At 35.5% G+C, this 17,953-nt stretch overlaps 1 protein-coding gene across 3 annotated transcripts in view; it reads right to left on the bottom strand.

The window, feature by feature from the left end:
• Positions 1–17,953, bottom strand: part of LOC149831989 (putative starch synthase 4, chloroplastic/amyloplastic) — a 92,089-nt gene that overhangs the window by 2,208 nt on the left and 71,928 nt on the right. For 2 of the 3 annotated variants that reach the window (XM_090014250.1, XM_090014252.1), the window contains exon 12: positions 4,774–4,899. The exons of the other annotated variant lie outside the window; for it this stretch is intronic. In XM_090014250.1, coding sequence (XP_089870376.1) covers positions 4,774–4,899 — 126 coding nt within the window. The remainder of the gene's footprint in view (positions 1–4,773; positions 4,900–17,953) is intronic. 3 annotated transcript variants of the gene reach the window in all.

Genomic DNA, 17,953 nt, shown 5'->3' with positions numbered 1-17,953 from the left:
GAAAAGTGTTGCAGTCAACTGATTTACAGAAAAACCTGTCAGAGGACGCACTAGTTGATTCTAGAGTTTAAGATAGAATAAACAAACAAATGAGAGCCTAAAAGTCCAATGGACCAGGCAAGGAAGTTTAAGCATCAGTGCATATCTCTTGTTGTCTTACACTTCGGGACAGCTGAGACATACAAAACCCAATGCTTTGCAGGACACTGGTTCAAGTTCCACAGCAGAAATTTGCTGATCCCGACGAGAAAGGAAAGAAAGAAAAAGGAAAGGAGAACATGAAAAAATATAAGAAAAGAAGAGAAAAGTGGAAATGAAACAATCAATATCACATGCAAATATTTGTCCCTCATGGAAGCACTTTTGTATCCGCCACCTAACCCCACCTATTGCACTGAAAGGTGAAAAGAGTCACAAATAATCAAGTTTACAAATAACTTGATAAAACATTCACAACATAGGCTATAACAAAATATCACTTCAAGTGCTATGTGGCACAAATGTAAACAAAATGCATCAAATGCACTTATATTTTGTATTGACTTGAGGGTGAAAACCCTCTTTTTATATATATATTACAATGGGCTGTCTTGCCCTTATTTATAGCCACCATACAAGGTTGAAGAGTTGTTGGGCTGTTCCCAACGGCTCTAATTAGAGCCGTTGGAAACAACCCAATGACTCTTACTTACTGTGTCAGCAGGTACAACAGTCAATTAATGACTGTTGTACAGAAAAGGCTGTACAGACTAACAGTCAGCAGGTACAATAGTCAATTAATGACTGTTGTACAGAAAAAACAAAAAAGACTAAAAACTATAAAAATAAAGAATTACATAAATAAATAAAAGACAGATTACAAGTATATTACATATATGTATTATTTTTCTAACAGCCTCCCTCAAACTTATGGTGAAATCACCGAAAGTTTGTCAAGTAAAAAGTTGAATCTTGGTGAGCACAGCGCCTTGGTGAAAAAATCCGCAAGTTGGTATTATGATGTCACATAGGGAAGATCAATAGTCTTCTTTAGATATTCTTCACGAACAAAATGACAATCCATCTCTATATGCTTAGTTCTTTCATGAAACGTATGATTTCGAGCAATGTATATGGAACTCTTGTTGTCACAACATAATCTTGTAGGATTCTGAAGCTGAACTCCAATATCTGAAATTAGTTGTTTAAGCCACACGATTTCCATGGTAGTAGTCGCCATTGTTCTATATTTTGAAGAAAATGAGTCATAAGACACAAACTTATTTGGAATTCTTGAGATTCGTTCAGATCTACGAATAGTGTTTTGTTCTGAAGAAATTTCTAATGTTTCATGGTTACTTTAATTTACACTTTCATTGGGTGCATTCTGATTACTTCTAGTGTATACTATTGGTTCAACTATTGTTCTATTTTCAATAGGACTACATAAATATTTTCATCATTAGACAACAGTTTAAACAAGAAAGAATAATCAGAATTTATGTCTTGCGATGTGTTTCCTTCAAATCTACTTTCATTTTCAATAAAATTAACATTTCTTGAGACGAGAAGTTTATCATTTTTGACATCGTAACATTTAAATCCTTTTTGTGTTTTAGAATAACCAATGAACGCACAGGAGATAGCTTTAGAAGATAGTTTATCTTCTTTATCATTTAAAACATAACATTTACAACCAAAGATTCTCAATCTTTGATACTCATGTTGATATTTGAATAATTTTTCAAAGGGAATTTCATTTGACAAAGTTTTTGAAGGCATCCTATTTATGAGATATACTAAAGTTAATGCAGCTTCAGCCCAAAGATTTTTAGGAATATTTTTAGCAATAAGAAGGGTTCTTGTAGTTTCCATAATATGTCTGTGTTTTCTTTCTGAAATTTCATTTTGTTGTGGGGTTCTAGGACATGATCTTTGATGTAAAATTCCTTCATTTTCTAAAAATTGTTTAAACTCATTTGATAAATATTCTCCCCCAAAGTCAATTCTGAGGATTTTGAGCTTACTTTCAAATTGATTTTTAATCATGTTGTGGAACGTTTTGAAAGTTGCAAATATATTTGATTTAAACTTAAGAAAGTAAATCCAACAATATCTAGTGAAGTCATCGATAAACACAACATAGTAGGAGAATCCTCCTTTAGAGGCAACGGGAGCAGGACCCCACACATCCGAATGAACTAATTCAAAAGGCATTGAAGAGTAAAAAGTTTTTTAACCATAAGGCAAAGCTGTCATTTTACCAAGTAAACATTCTTTACATTTAAAATTATTTTTACAAAGATTTTTGGTAATAGGTACAAAATTTAATTTTCTTATATTTGGATGCTCAAATCTATGATGTCAATCCGTGTATCTTTTGTTTGGGCAGTATTACAAAATGATTTTTTTTGGTATACAAAGGAAATCCATATAATAGAGGTCTCGCCTAGAACCTTCCCCAATCAATTTCCCGGACTGGCGATCATGCACCCAACATTTACTTGATGAGAAAATGACATCACATCCATGATCCGATATTTGAGAAACTGAAAGTAGGTTAAGATGAAGTTTTAATATAAGTCTTATTTTTGAGATATAAAATTTGTTATGTTTTGACAAGTCATTTTTAAAAATTCCAACACCCTCTATTTCCAAGGTAGTGCCATCGGCAATGGAAACAAATGATGCATTTGAATTAGGTTGACATTCGGATAATATAGTCTTATGTGGGGTCATATGAAAAAAAGTTTCTGACTCAAGAACCCAAGAGCACATACCATAGATCCTTTAAGCAGTGGTTGCAATGCCTCCGTCAGTTGAGATAATGATTTGGTGCGGTCTTTGAGATTCAGAGTATCCTCATCTTATTTCGATGGTGCAGCAACATGTTTTTCTTAAGGCCTATATTTGTATCTAGGACATTGAGGCCTAATATGACCAGGTTCATTACAGTTATGGCAAATGATTTTTTATTCTCCTCTATTCTTACCAAAATGAGGATGTTTATATGGCTTGATATAATATCCTGGTTTTGATGTGGCAAGTGTGCAATCCTCTTCTTGACCATTGCTAGAGGTAGCGAGCACATTAACATTTTTACTCATTTTTAGCCTGGTTTCTTCTCCACTAAGTTTAGTGAGAATCTCATGAATAGGAGGAGAAGATGAGGATGATAGCAAAGAGGCCCTTGTTTGTTCAAACTCGGATCTCAAACCATAGAGAAAAGCGAAGAGTCTATCTTCTTCAACTTTTGGACTCTTCACATTTCTATACACTTTCCTTCCCATTTGGGTTCAAATTGGGCAAGTTGGGTCCAAATGGAAGATAACTCCATAAAGTAATCTCTTACCTTTTTATCTCTTTGTTTATTATTTCTAACTTTTTCTTGGAGGTAATATTTGTGAGCCATATCTTTTTCGGTAAACATACCTCTAAGATATTCCCATGCTTCATTTGCCTTTTTGTAACATAAAAGGTTTGAAGCAATTTTTGTCTCAACTCCACTTAGCATCCATGAAAGAATCTTGGCGTTTTTCATTTCCCATTCATCCAACTTTTTGTAGTATTCTTCCATGGCTTTGTTCCTTTCTTCAAGGCTAGTCTCAACACCATTTTCATCTAAAGTAATTTTGGGAGTAGATTCAAGAATAGTACCTCTTACGAATCCCCACAAACCTTATCCCTTTTATAAAAGTCTCTAAATGTCCCGTCCAAATGTTGTAGTTGCTTCCTTCTAAGTATGAATGGCGGAATAAAGTTTGAGTTGCTTGTATTGTGTGGGAAAAATTCACCCATGATGAATCAAGAGATAACAACGAACCACCACGCTTTACGAGGCAACCCACCAATGCACGATTGATCATACACCAAACTCTGATACCATGAAAAGAGTCTCACAAATAATCAAGTTTACAAATAACTTGATAAAACATTCACAACATAGGCTATAACAAAATATCACTTCAAGTGCTATATGGCACAAATGTAAACAAAATGCATCAAATGCACTTATATTTTGTATTGACTTGAGGGTGAAAACCCTCTTTTTTTATATATATATTACAATGGGCTGTATTGCCCTTATTTATAGCCACCATACAAGGTTGAAGAGTTGTTGGGCTGTTCCCAACGGCTCTAATTAGAGCCGTTGGAAACAACCCAATGACTCTTACCTACTGTGTCAGCAGGTACAACAGTCAATTAATGACCATTGTACAGAAAAGGCTGTAGAGAAAAGACAAAAAAGACTAAAAACTATAAAAATAAAAAATTACATAAATAAATAAAAGACAGATTACAAGTATATTACATATATGTATTATTTTTCTAACAAAAGGCTACACACCTATCCAATGTTCAACATCTCTCTTGAAAAAGGCAAAAATATTTTAGCTTTTATTTCAAAATTGTCACCAATGTCCTTTAAATATTTAGAGTTTTCAGATTGTACCTTCATTATAAGAATACCTGCAATGCCTACAATACATGAAAATTCAACAGACAGAAATTTGCATCATTTACTGTAATTATTCAAAATTGTCATTGACGACCTTCGAACTTTTAAAGTTTTCAGATTGTGTCTTTATTACAATACCTGAAATGCATATATTACATTAAAAAAAAATCCACACTCAGAATATGCAATACAATTACAACTTTAGACAGTACTGCATCTTTTAGTCACTCCCATTAAATAGATTTGATGTCTGAATTGTGATTAATGCCAGGAAATGACAAATACAACATAGGAAAACTATTCAGCTTTCACAAATACTAACTAAAATGTCTTACTTGAATATGTGGCACCGGGCTTGAACCTAAAAGCAAAAATTGGCCTCCCAACTCTAGGGTCCTATAAATTGAATGTCGAATAAGATGGACACCTTTCTGGGGCACAAGTCTTGTAATGCAACCAACCTATTCAGTTGACAAGCAAAGAGCATAGCTTTATTATCAAGCCCTTGATCTGATGCTGCTGAACTATGACATGCAAATTATAACTCAAAACAAATGTTGATCATGGTTAATTATATTCATCAATATATTCAAATGTCCAATTATTGATAAAGAACAATTGTTTCCACTCGATTTAACAAAGGTTTCAAGAACACAAGAAGCCAACATCATTGCTACAAAACAAATAGATCAATTGAATAGATGAGCAATCTAACTTGAAAATGAAAAGAATTGTGTATTGATAAATGAAGTAACCATCATGCCATATGGAAACCGGCCAGTTCAACTGCAGAGCTCTTGTAGTAGCTAAAAGTTCAAATCAGTATCCCCGTTGTCTGCCAGTCCATATGATTACTTGATGCATGTAATGAATACAATACATGGCCACCGTTTAAGAGAACTCTGATTCCTCAGTCTAACAGTACCATTGGCTTTGCACTTGGAAACAGATTCATGAATTGATGGATATATCTTGTATTTGGCATGCATTTCTGATTATTTTCATGCAGAAAATCATGTTTTTTTATGACAATAAAGCTGATGTATTTCCAATGTCATTTCTTGAGAACGCTTCATAAACTGTGCAATGCTTGTAAGTCATGAACTTTATTTTCTAGTTTTCCCTTTCTTCCAGGTTGGCAAGTTTTTGCCACTAGACCAATCCTCAGGTCTGATATTGTAGATTACCTCCAAGCATACATAAATAATTCATCCATTAGCACCAGATAGATACATGAATAGCAATACCCAGCCTCACCTGTGCAAGAAGATTTTCGTGTTGAGTCCAGAAGCTTGCTGAATATGTCAAGTTCAACTGCCGATATTCATGGCTCTCAAGCTCAATCTCAGTTGAACATTAGTGGGTCATAAAGCTATCATGATAAAGAACTCTTCAAAATATTACTTGACACATGTGGCATAAGGAATGTAACACTATTCAACTTTGCTAATGGATACAGTAACCTAAATAAAATTCAGATGAAAACTGGGAGAGCTGAGAGGCTCAGTTTGCCACTCAAAGTGCAAGATGGATACAAACTAGCCCTAACAAACATAACTACTTTCGTATTTCAGACTGTATGTAGATAATGAGATGCATATGGATCTTTTCTCAAGAATTTGACTTGATTTGTCTCCCTTGGTTTGCTACCTAAAATTGTTGATATACATTATCATGGTTGTCTTGTTAATATTCAATTTATCTATGTGGAATCAAGTAAGACTACTCCATATTAAGTTTATTTTAGATTTGTGTTCTTAATGCCTCACACTGGGTAAAGTGAGGAGCATCTAGATCTCCCTATAGTCTGCATGCAGGTTATTTCGAGTCCTTAGACTCTTAATGCCTTGCAGTGTGTCAAAAGGAAATTGTCCAGTGAAAAATGAATCAAACATTAAGACACATCATAAGAGATGAAGTAATTTGTGTGCTATTAAGCACACCATCACAAAAACTATAATTGTTTAGTTGGCAAGCACTCAAAATTCATTGCTTGATGCCAACAAGAACTTGGCAAACTCCTCTAGTGAAGCAAGAATCTGCAGCAAACAAATAAAATAGAAAAGAGGGGTGGACATCCAAGAAAAAATGGGACATTCACTATATTTGATTATGTATCCATGCATACAGACATGACATTCTTTTGTAGAATTATGTACTAAGAGCTGCCCAAGTACAAAACTTACCGATCTGTCTATCAGTCTAACTTGATGCATTTGAAGGAGATTTGCACTTTGGTGCAAAATTACTGGAATACCCCCACTTGAACTATTGAATAACAAAAATAGTCCTAGTGACCATTTGCCTCATCTCTAACACCTCCCATGTCCTGGAAGTAAGAAGTTCCTATTGGGCTAGGATTTGTTCGGGTAGCTGAACTGAATCTTGTTATTACCAGCACCTTACGAGTTCGTATCTAAAATTCTTTACTAGTCCAGGTGGTTGCGGTTTGCCAATTTACTTTATAAAACTTTCTTCAAACCTTTTTTTAAATCTCTACTAATCCAAGGTGGCTATTATAACTAATGTACCTCCTAGGAATGAAATAGTAAAAGTTTAAACATAGAAGTGATTAAATGTAAATAGGCTCATTTTAATAGAATAATGAGATAAAACTGTGAGAGATAACGCACCTTCGACCAGTCTTCATCCACTATAGAGGAGAAAGGGATTTGCAAGAGAGAGAGGCGGCAATGACTGGCACGATTTACTTATGATGAATCGTGCCCTATATTCAGTATTATATGTGATACAAACTGGATCGGGTCTATTGGCCCAGATCTGATAACATCAACATGTAAATATAATACAAGGAAAACAATTTGGGTAGTTTGGGTCTAGAACCAGACCCGTACACTTCATTCTCAATACGCTCCCTCAAGTTGTGCATGGTTTTGCACCATGGACAACTTGTTCTTCAAGAACCAAAAGTGCATGCTGGTAAGACCCTTAGTGAACAAATCGGCCACCTGATCAGCCGTAGGAACATAAGCAGGATCAATTTCTCTATCTTCTATCTTTTGTCGAATGAAGTGTTGATCAATTTCTATATGCTTTGTGCGACCATGGTGAATAGGATTAAAAGCAATCTGTATGGCACTTTGATTATCATACAAGAGAGTGGTGGGTAGAATGGATTCTCCGACTTCAGTTAAAAGATGTCTCAGCCACGTGGCCTCTGCTGCAGCAGCCGCCATAGCTCGATACTCAGCTTCAGTACTAGATCGTGCAACTGCATGTTGTTTCTTGCTACTCCACGCTATCAAGTTTCCATCAAAAAAGGCACAATATCCAGAGACTGATCGCCTGTCATCTGGATCTCCAACCCAATCTGCATCTGTGAATACATCCAGGCGATGTTGTTCCCCTTTAGACTTGGACTGATGATAAACTAGACCATCTCCAAGGGTTCCTTTTAAGTATCGAAGAATTCTCTTGACAACATTCATATGCTCTGTTCGTGGGTCATGCATGAATTATGAGACTTGATTCACTGCATATACAATGTCTGGTCTAGTGAAGGTGATATATTGAATCATACCCACAAGACTCCGATATTGCTTAGAATCTTCATATGCTTCCCCATCCTGGGAACCGAGTTTATGGTTGAGGACACTAGGAGTGGGTAGGGGTTTACAATCTTTCATGCCTGCCTTGTCCAATAGGTCTAAAGTATATTTGTGTTGGGTTAGTGAAAGAGCTTCATCATGTCGATCCACCTCAACCCCCAAGAAATAACGCAAAACCCCCAAATCTTTTATTTTGAACTGGCGACTCAGTAAAATCTTAGTAGCTTCTATGTGTTAATCAGAGTTCCCAGTAATAATAATATCATCCACATATATTAGAATCAAGGTGTGTACTTGAAAATCTCGAAAAATAAAAAGTGAATGATCAAGATGGGATAGAACGAATCCATGTCTCTGAGCTTCAACAGAGAAGCTATCAAACCATGAACGAGAGGCCTGTTTTAGCCCATAAATGGCTCTTCGTAGCTTGCAAACATGTGTTGGGGCTATGTTCTATATAACCAGAAGGTTGCTCCATATACACCTCTTCTTTGAGACTGCCATGCAAAAAAACAATTTTGACATCAAGTTGGCTTAGAGTCCATCCATACTGAACTGATAAGGACATAACTAATCGAATAGTTCCCATCTTAATCACAAGACTGAAAGTTTCGTCATAATCTTGCCCATATTCTTGAGTGAACCCTTTCGCTACTAGTCTCGCCTTGTAGCGTTCAATGGATCCATCGGGTTTATACTTGATTTTATAAACCCATTTAGATCCTACAACATTCATGTTCGATGGTTTGGGAACAATCTCCCAAGTCCCACACTCATGTAAAGCTTTCATTTCCTCGTTCATGGCCTCAACCCATTTGAAGTTGTCATAACTTACCCATCTTTCAATTTATGACATAAACAGCTGAATGAAAGGCTTCCATCCACAAATTTAAAGGAATATGAGTGGCATGTAACATACTCAACGCACTTTCTATAATGTGCCAGTGTTTTCTTTCAGTTGTGCCATTTTGTTGTGGTGTGTGTGGACAAGATATTCGATGACCTATTCCATTATCTTGGAAAACTTCAGTAAATTCCTTCGATGAGTACTCTCGTCCACCATCAAAATGAAAATATTGAATTTTAGTTGAAAATTGATTACCAACTAAAGCACAGAACAAGCAGAAAAGCTTGAAAACATCAGATTTATGTTTCATAAAATAAATTCAGGTGTATCTGGAATAACTATCAATGAAGGTAACATAATAATGACTGCCCAATAAGGAAAGCTGTGGGGCAGGTCCCCAAACATCAGAATAAACAATTTCAAAAGGCACAAAAGCTCTTTGATTTATTGAGTAAAAGGGAAGAACACGACTCTTACATAATTGACAACTGAAACAAAGATGAAGATCAACCTCAACATTCAAACTAGACTGCGGAACAAGTCCTCTGGACACAAGCTTCTCAATAAATGAATGATTACAATGACCTAGACGATGATGCCAAATTTCTAGCTTATTACATTGAGATAAACTAAAACAATTTTTGAATGACATTGAACGAGTTGGCTGTGAATTTATTGATGCATCACAAACTGGAAGAGACTCCTTGAAGACATACATGTTTCCCTGTCGTTGTCCTTCAACGAGCGTCTTCTTCGTGAGAAGATCCTTGACACAGAAGAATTAGTATCATCGACAAGTTTAGAAACAAAGACAATGTTTTTAATAATGCTAGGAGAATGATAAACATCAGATAAAGGTAATGAGGAATTGAGAAGTGGAAGAGAAATATTTCCAACATGGGAGATAGGATGAAGAGCACCATCTCCAGTTTTAATACTAAATTTACCACGATAAGGTATGAGTTTCGAAATCTTACCAACATCACCTGTCACATGTGCAGCAGCCCCGGAGTCAATGTACCAAGTCCCCTGCTTAGTTTGTTTGAAGCTTAACTATGAAAGAGCAGAAATTAGGAGATTCTTCACATTTTTCTTTTCATCACCTTTAGGACCGTCCCCTACGTGTCCTCTGGTAGAAGGCCCGACACCATTAAATTTGCCTCTTTTTTGCGGATTATGCCAGCAATTTGCTTTAATATGCCCCCTTTTATTACACTGAAAACATGTCGGTATATTTCTAGAGTATTGGTTCCCTGGATACGAGTTAGGTGACATGTTGGGTGTGGGAAGTAACCCACAGACTCCTTGGTTACCTCTTCCGTATCCACATCCGCCTCGAAACCCCGCACGTCCTCGCCCTGGCGCTATCCCTGTGACAAGCACCTCATGATTATTGGAATTTAGGGCCATCTCCTCACCTCTAATGGTTTAACCTCATATTGCAGTAGCTTAGCTCGTAGATCTTCAAAACTGGGCAATGAAGAAAGGCATAGAAGAGAGGTGACTAACATGTGGTAGTCAGATCCCAAACCATTCAGTGCCTGTTGAACCTTTTCTTTGTCAGGAATCACGCAACCCACCATGGCTAGTTGATCTGTAATACTCTTGACTTTGTTCATGTACTCTGTAACTGATAAACTCTCTTTCTTCAAGAGCTGAAACTTCTCTCTTTCTTAAGATTCTCTTCTTCCTTTCTTTGATTCTAAATTTGATCTCGTCAGATTAGATTTCATCCTTCTGCTGTTCCAAAAAAAAAAAATCGATTTCATCGTATCAGGCTGAAACTTCCCTCTTTCTTAAATCCTTAGACTAGACCCGTACACTTCATTCTCAATAAAAATGTCTATAACCTCCTAAATCTCTCTACATCAATTTAAATGAAAGAGGGATTGAGCAGAGTACACAACTATTCTTGACAAAGATTCACATTTCAAAAACTCATGTGATGAATGCAGATTGCTTTCAAATGAAGTATATAATATTGATTTGTATAGTAAGAATTATGTAAGCATTATTTCCTGCATATTCAATGTGAGATTCTGTGAAATAAATTTATGACTGCATGACAGGGTTTTTTCATTATATTCTGGTAAATTTCTTTGTGTTAAAGGTAATTTTTCAGAGAGATTATTCCTTAATCCTGGTAGTCATGGTTTACACGTAAATCTGAGACACACCTTTTTTCCCATTAAATGGTACACTAATCTTAGTAATTCTAGTGCAAATCGTACTAATGAACTTCATATCCCAGCATATGAGATATCCCTTTTTTCTTAAGTGTTGGCTACTTTGCTATACTGCAATCAAGGAAGTACTTTTTCTTACTTCTGGAACAATTAATCAAGAAGACCAAACATGCACATATATGCAACTTGCAAATGATTCATTGAACACCAAATTGTAGGAGTGACTTCTGCTTAATCTAACAAACCTTGATCATGAGAATTCAGTACAAAAAGTACCACATGAACACCAATGTTTTTCTAAATAACTGCATCATGCCTATGTTAAAAAATATATATATATATATTTCTGTGTATTTATACCAAAATACCTGATAGGGGTATTTTGGTCATTTCACCATGTACTTTTTTATTTTTAGATTTTTCTTTTTCTTATTTTTTACTTTTATTCTTTTTTTATTACACATGTAAGGGACCATTGAGGGCCCCACATAATGGATCGTTGGGGCTCCCCAACGTCCATTATGGGAGCCCCAATGGCCCCCCTCCTTTTGTTGTTCCCTCTTGTATATAAAGGGGTCTCTCCCCTCTCAAAATGTAGGAGTTCTGTCCCTTTTTCTCTCTTGAATAATATTCTTTTTGCCTTTTGGCATTCACCCCCATAGTGGGTTTGTGTAAATTGCACATTAAGTGCTTGTGTTATTTGGTTTATTATTGAACCCTTTTGTATTTCCGCATATTTCATTACATGGTATCAAAGCCAATTGGGTTATTTGTAATCTTGGAAGTGTTTTTCTAAGTTCTTTCTCATCTCTACCTTTCTTCGTCATTATGGAGCACGACACAAGAGTTTTTTTTCAAGCTCAACGGATCAAATTATTTGATGTGGGCATTGGCTATGGAGAATCATCTTTGTAGAAAGAAACTATGTGGCTTCGTGATGGTGACCACTCTTGAACCAACATTAAAGCTCACCAAGATCGAAGGTGGTATAAAAAAGGCTCTTGACGGTGAGGATTGCATTAAAGCAATCAATGAGCATCAACCAAAGGTAGAAGATTGGGAAAGTAACCATGCCAAAATTTTGGCGTAGTTCAAGAACAATGTTGACATAAAGATTTATGCCAACATTGCTAAGTTTAGAAGAGCCAATGAAGTTTGATTCTTTCTTAAGGGTATGTATACCTAAAAGGATCTAGCTAAACAATTTTTTTGTCAAGAAAAAATTAGATCCACTAAACAAGGGGACATGAGTGTCCGAGATTATTTTAGTGCTTTGTCTCTCCTTTGGGATGAACTTGCTCTTCTTAAGTCTAAGTGGGTGGCTTCGGAAGACATTGAATTAAGAAGAGAACAAATTAAAAAAGAACATTTCTTTCAATTTCTTTACGGTCTTAGACTGGAATTTGAACAAGTAAGGGCATCCCTTCTTAATAGAAGCAAGGCCTTACCTATTGAAGATGCCTTTGCCGAAGTATGCCAAGAGAAAACTCGTCTTGGCATGACTCATAAAAGCGATGAGATTTTGGCCGTTACTAGGCCGAGATCCAATGTTAAGCCTTATAGGCCTCCTCACTTTGCCAAGAATAATGGCTTTAGAAAGGGTGTTATTTGTCATTATTGTAATGAACCGGGTCATATCAAACCGGTTTGTCCTGAGCTTAAAGAAAAAGTGGCCGCGATTGGTGAAAATGTCCAAAATAAAGAAGTGAGCAACAATGGAGGAGACATTAAAGACACTCTAAATCAAATCTCGGAGGCATTTCAACATCTTCTTAAGTGTTCCTATACTTCGGGTGCCGCCATCGCAACCTCCTCATTTCCTCCAGGTATGTGGATTTTGGACTTCAGTGCTTCTCTTCACATGACATCACATAAACACATCCTTTCTAATGTCTATTTCATTCTCACAACATCTTATGTTTCAACAGACGATGGAACTTTGAAAATTGAAAAGATTGGAACACTTAATTTAAAACATTCTCAAGAATTTTTTGTTTCAAAAGTAAGGGTGGTTCCAAAAATCAATTTAAATTTATTTTTGGTCTCTCAAATTACCGATCAAGGTTGCCAAGTATCTTTCTCACCTAAAGATTGCACCGTGCAGGATCTCCAGTCAAGGAAGCTAATTGGGCAAGGCCATAGGAAGGGCGATCTATATTTTATGGATTTTTTTACTCTACCATCCAAGTCATTTTTTAATTTTGTAAATGTCAAAAGTATAAAAGTTTGGCACAAGAGACTTGGCCATCTGAATTTTTCAAAGATGTCTCTCTTCTCCTTTTTGGGAAATTCTTGTAATGAAAAAGTTATGACTTGTAAAGATTGCATCTTTGGTAAATTAAAAGTCACTCAATTTCCTCAAAGAAGCTTTGTCTCTACAAGGCCGTTTGAATTGGTTCATTCCAATGTTTGGGGTCCTTCTCCTATCATGTCTAATGGGAGGTTTCTCATATTATGTATTTTTTTGGACGATTTCACTAGATACACATGGATCTTCTTTCTAAATCGAAAATCCGAAGTATTTTTCATCTTTAAAGATTTTCATGCAATGATTAAGAATCAATTTCTAAGTAATTTATCTATTCTAAGATCAGATTCAGGAGGAGAATATATGTCAAATGAATTTCAAATTTATTTGTGACAAAATGAAATTTGTCATCAAAGATCTGGACCTAACACACCGCAACAAAATAGTCTTGCGGAAAGAAAACATAGTCATATTATAGAAACAATTAGAACCCTTCTAATTTCTAAAAATATTCCAAAGTCTTTTTGGGCCGAAGCCACTTTAACTTCAACGTACCTTATTAATAGAACTCATTCGTCATCTTTAAAAAATGTTTCTTCTTTTGAAAAACTTTATAATGTCTCCAGATTTCAAAAGGCTAAGAATTTTTTGTTGTAAATGTTATATTCTTACTCACAAAAATGATAAGCTTTCTCCAAAGGCTATTGAATGTGTTTTCTTAGAATATGGTGAAAAACAAAAAGGATACCGATGTTTTGATTTATCAAATAATAAACTTTATATCTCAAAAGATGTTACTTTCCTTGAAGAAGAATATGGTTTTGCAAATGATGAGCCAAAATAAAACATTGACTATTCTTTCTTATTTGATTTACTATCCCGACAAGATGAATCAAATTCGATTGAGAATCTTGAACTTCTCAATGAAGTTGAAAATCAAAATGAACAAACTTTCAACAATGAAAGAAATGACTCTCATGAAAGTATAGAAGAACATGTAACAAATAATACTCAAGTTTATACTAGAAGAAGTGAAAATACTCATCCATGTGCTTTTGACAAATTTTCTCAAAATATATCTTTAGAAGAATCATCTCAAAGAAGGTCCGATCGTATCTCTAAAGCACCAAAAGATTTGTGTCTTATGAGTCTTTTTCACCACATTTCAGAGCTTGTCTATTAGCTATTCACTCCTTTTATGAACCATCGCATTACAATGATGCTAAACAATATGCATATTGGAATCAAGCCATGGAACATGAACTTAATGCACTTAAATTTGAAAAATTGTTAATCGTCTTCAAGGAAAGAAACTCATAGGATGTAGATGGGTTTTTAAGGTAAAAACGAAAAGTGATGGCTCCTTAGAAAGACATAAGGCTAGATTGGTAGCTAAAGGATATGTCCAAGAGTATGGGGTAGATTATGATGAGACGTTTGCCCCAGTTGCTCGAATGACAAGTGTTCGAGCTCTTATTACAATTGTTTCTATTAAAAAATAGCATATTTATCAACTTGATGTTAAAAATACTTTTTTGAATGAAGATCTTAGTAAAGAGGTTTATATGGATCCTCCTCCTTGTATGAATTTAAATGAAAAAGTTTTGAAACTAAAGAAAGCATTGTATAGTCTTAAACAAGCTCCCAAGGCTTGGTATGACAAATTTAGTAACATATTAATTAACTTGGTTTTGTTTCATGTTATACTGACACTGCTCTCTTTGTTAAGAAAACAGGTGATTCTATTGTAATTCTTCTCCTTTATGTTGATAATATGATCATCACAGAAAGTGACAAAGAGGGAGTAAATGACATTAAATCTATGTTAAAGAAAACTTTTGATATGTCTGAATTGGGTTTTCTAAGATATTTTCTAGGTATTGAGGTGGCCTATTCACAGAGAGGATATATTTTATCCCAAATGAAGCTGGCAGCAGACATTTGTGCTAAGTTGGGGATTTCAGATGATAAGAAAGTAGAAACTCCTGAAGTTATAAATGCTAAATTAAGACTTGAAGATGATGTTCTACTTGATGATCCTACTCCTTATCGACAATTAATTGGATCACCTACTTACTTGTCCATCACCCGACCAAATATCGCTTATGTTGTTCATTTAGTAAGCCAGTTTCAGCATGCTCCTACGATAGTTCATATGACACCTGTCATGAGAATTGTGTGATATATCAAGAATATTATCTCAAAAGGGCTTTTCTTATCCTCTTCTTCTTTTGATTTAACTATTTATACTAATGCAGATTGAGGAGGTAATCCCTGAAAAAAGTTATTATTTGGGTTTTGGACCCAAGTCGGGTCTGCACAGAACCAGACCCGACTTTTGTACCGGATTGGGTTAAGATCCAAACATAGAATATGTTGTAATTCTATTTTGTATTAGAGGGTATTTTTGTACCCTAAATTTCTGTATTAGTTAAATAGTCATAACCTAATACAATGAAACACGTTGAACCATTTTTTGACATGTTTTTCTGCAGCCACTTCTTCTTATATCGTGTTTCTTCCTTCTTGCACATGTGAACGTGGAGAACATCATTTTTTAACATGGTATCAGAGCGGTGTTAAAGTTGGGCCTGGGATTGTTTTCCAGAAGGAATGTCCAAGGAGATGATTTGAGTTTTTCAAGTCAAGAAAAAAAAATTTGCGTCTTCAACCCCGATTTTTGCGTCTTCTTCCTCCTTTCTTTTCTCTTTTCAGTTCTGGTAAGACGTCAATATCTGGTAAGACATCAATATCTCCTCTTTCTCTTCTTCAGATTTGATTCCTTTATCTCTAAAAGCTCAAAATCTGTTAATCGTTACAAAAAAAAAGGGGGCTACCGCCTATCTGTTAAGCGTTCCAGATCAGATCTCTGTAGTTCCAGATCCTCATTTTTTTTGGTTTCTCGACGTGAAGAGACGTCGATCAGTTCTCTGTACTCGATCTGAATACTCGCTGAAACTAAAATTTGTGGTATTCCAGTTTGCATAATCTTTTATCCCAAACTATTCATATTCCTGTTTGGGTTTCAGCACACCTTCCTTTATATTTAATCTGGAACCTTTTCACGTTGATATTCAGTCTTCTATTGTCGATCTGAATATTCTACTCTCTGAAATTAATATTTATGCTGTTTCGATCTGCAATATCTTCTATTTTAAAGTATTCATATTTTTGTTTCACGTTACTTTTACTTAATCTGGAACTGATTCTATGTTGACATTCAGTTTTGATCAGTTTTCCTTCTGATCGTACCCGAATATAATATATCTATCCAAAAAAAGGACAGAATATTCGAGTCATGTTAAAATTTTTTGGTCCATAAAACTTCCTTCTTTTCGTTTCACAATCCTTCAAATGGACTCATCTTTCCCACAGTCAGGCCTTTCCTCTAATTTTCTTAGCTAATTGGTTTCTAAAAAGCTGAATAATTCCAACTTCTTGACCTGGAAAAGATAGATTGTTCCTTTTATAAGGAGCCAGGATCTCTCTGGTCATCTGGATGGATCAGTCCCAACCCCTCTAGAGTTCACTTCGTAGAAAAAGACGAACAATAAAGGGACATAATCTATTGTTCTTCGCAAAAAACCAGATTATGTTGCTTGGGTGAAAAGAGATCAAGCATTAGTGGCATACATCACCTCAACACTCTCGCAAGAAGTTCTTGTAGCCATTCCCGATGATTGTTCAACAAAAGAGATATGAGACAAGCTAGTTCAGACATATTCGCAGATCTCTAAAGCGAGAATCGTGTTTCTCAAGCGAGAATTTCAAATGTTGAAGAAAGATTCGATGTCTATTATGGAGTACTTGAATAAAATAAAATGCATCACAAATCAGCTGGCAATTGTGGGATGTCGCGTCAATGATAAAGACAAAGTGCAGCAGACCTTGAGTGGATTGGGGCCGAATTATCATTTTCTGGTAACGTCCTTGTTGTGTCTCCCAGAACTTCCAAAATTTGAAGATCTTCGTGCAAAGCTCCTGTAGTATGAAATAACCCTGAAAGGATTTTCTGAAATAACCCTGAAAGGATTTTCTGAGGACACCCATGTTCATTCAGAAACTCAAGATGTGCTAGCCACATGACTGGCTTATGGTAGAGGTAGAGGTAGAGGTAGAGGTAGAGGAGGAAATTCTTTTTGAGGAAGGGGAGAACAAGGGAGAAATGTTTTTGAGGGTCGTAGATGTTAAATTATATACCCAATCATTCAATGTAATATATATATATTTTATATATATAAAGTAATACATATACATATATTAATATATATGTATATGTATCTACTTATTATATATATAAAATATATATTTCTGTTTTGTTTAGCTGTAGGGGTAGAATAGTCTTTTCCTTCATTTTACGCACACTCAATTTATGAATGTGATTGTAATTTATTTTCGTTTTTCTTTTCCTTTTATTTTTTGTTTTTTGTTTTACTTTATGTAAAGTACCTTGGGGGGGCCACTAACATAGACGTTGGACCCTCTCCAACGGTCACATTTGTCACCGTTGGAGGGGCTCCAACGTCTATGAGTGGAGCCCCTCCAAGGCCCCTCATGTGTTGTTATAAATAGGGGTGTCACCCCTTTGTATTCTTCATGGCTTTGAGTCAAAGCCCAAGTTCTCAATAAATCGATTCCATTGTTTTTATGCCTTTGTGCATTTGT

The sequence above is a fragment of the Nuphar pumila genome, chromosome 7, assembly GCF_984573655.1.
Source record: "Nuphar pumila chromosome 7, dmNupPumi1.hap1.1, whole genome shotgun sequence".
Classification (NCBI taxonomy): Eukaryota; Viridiplantae; Streptophyta; class Magnoliopsida; order Nymphaeales; family Nymphaeaceae; genus Nuphar; species Nuphar pumila.
The sequence above is the reverse complement of the archived record's forward strand: the minus strand, read 5'-3'. Positions and strand labels throughout refer to the sequence as shown.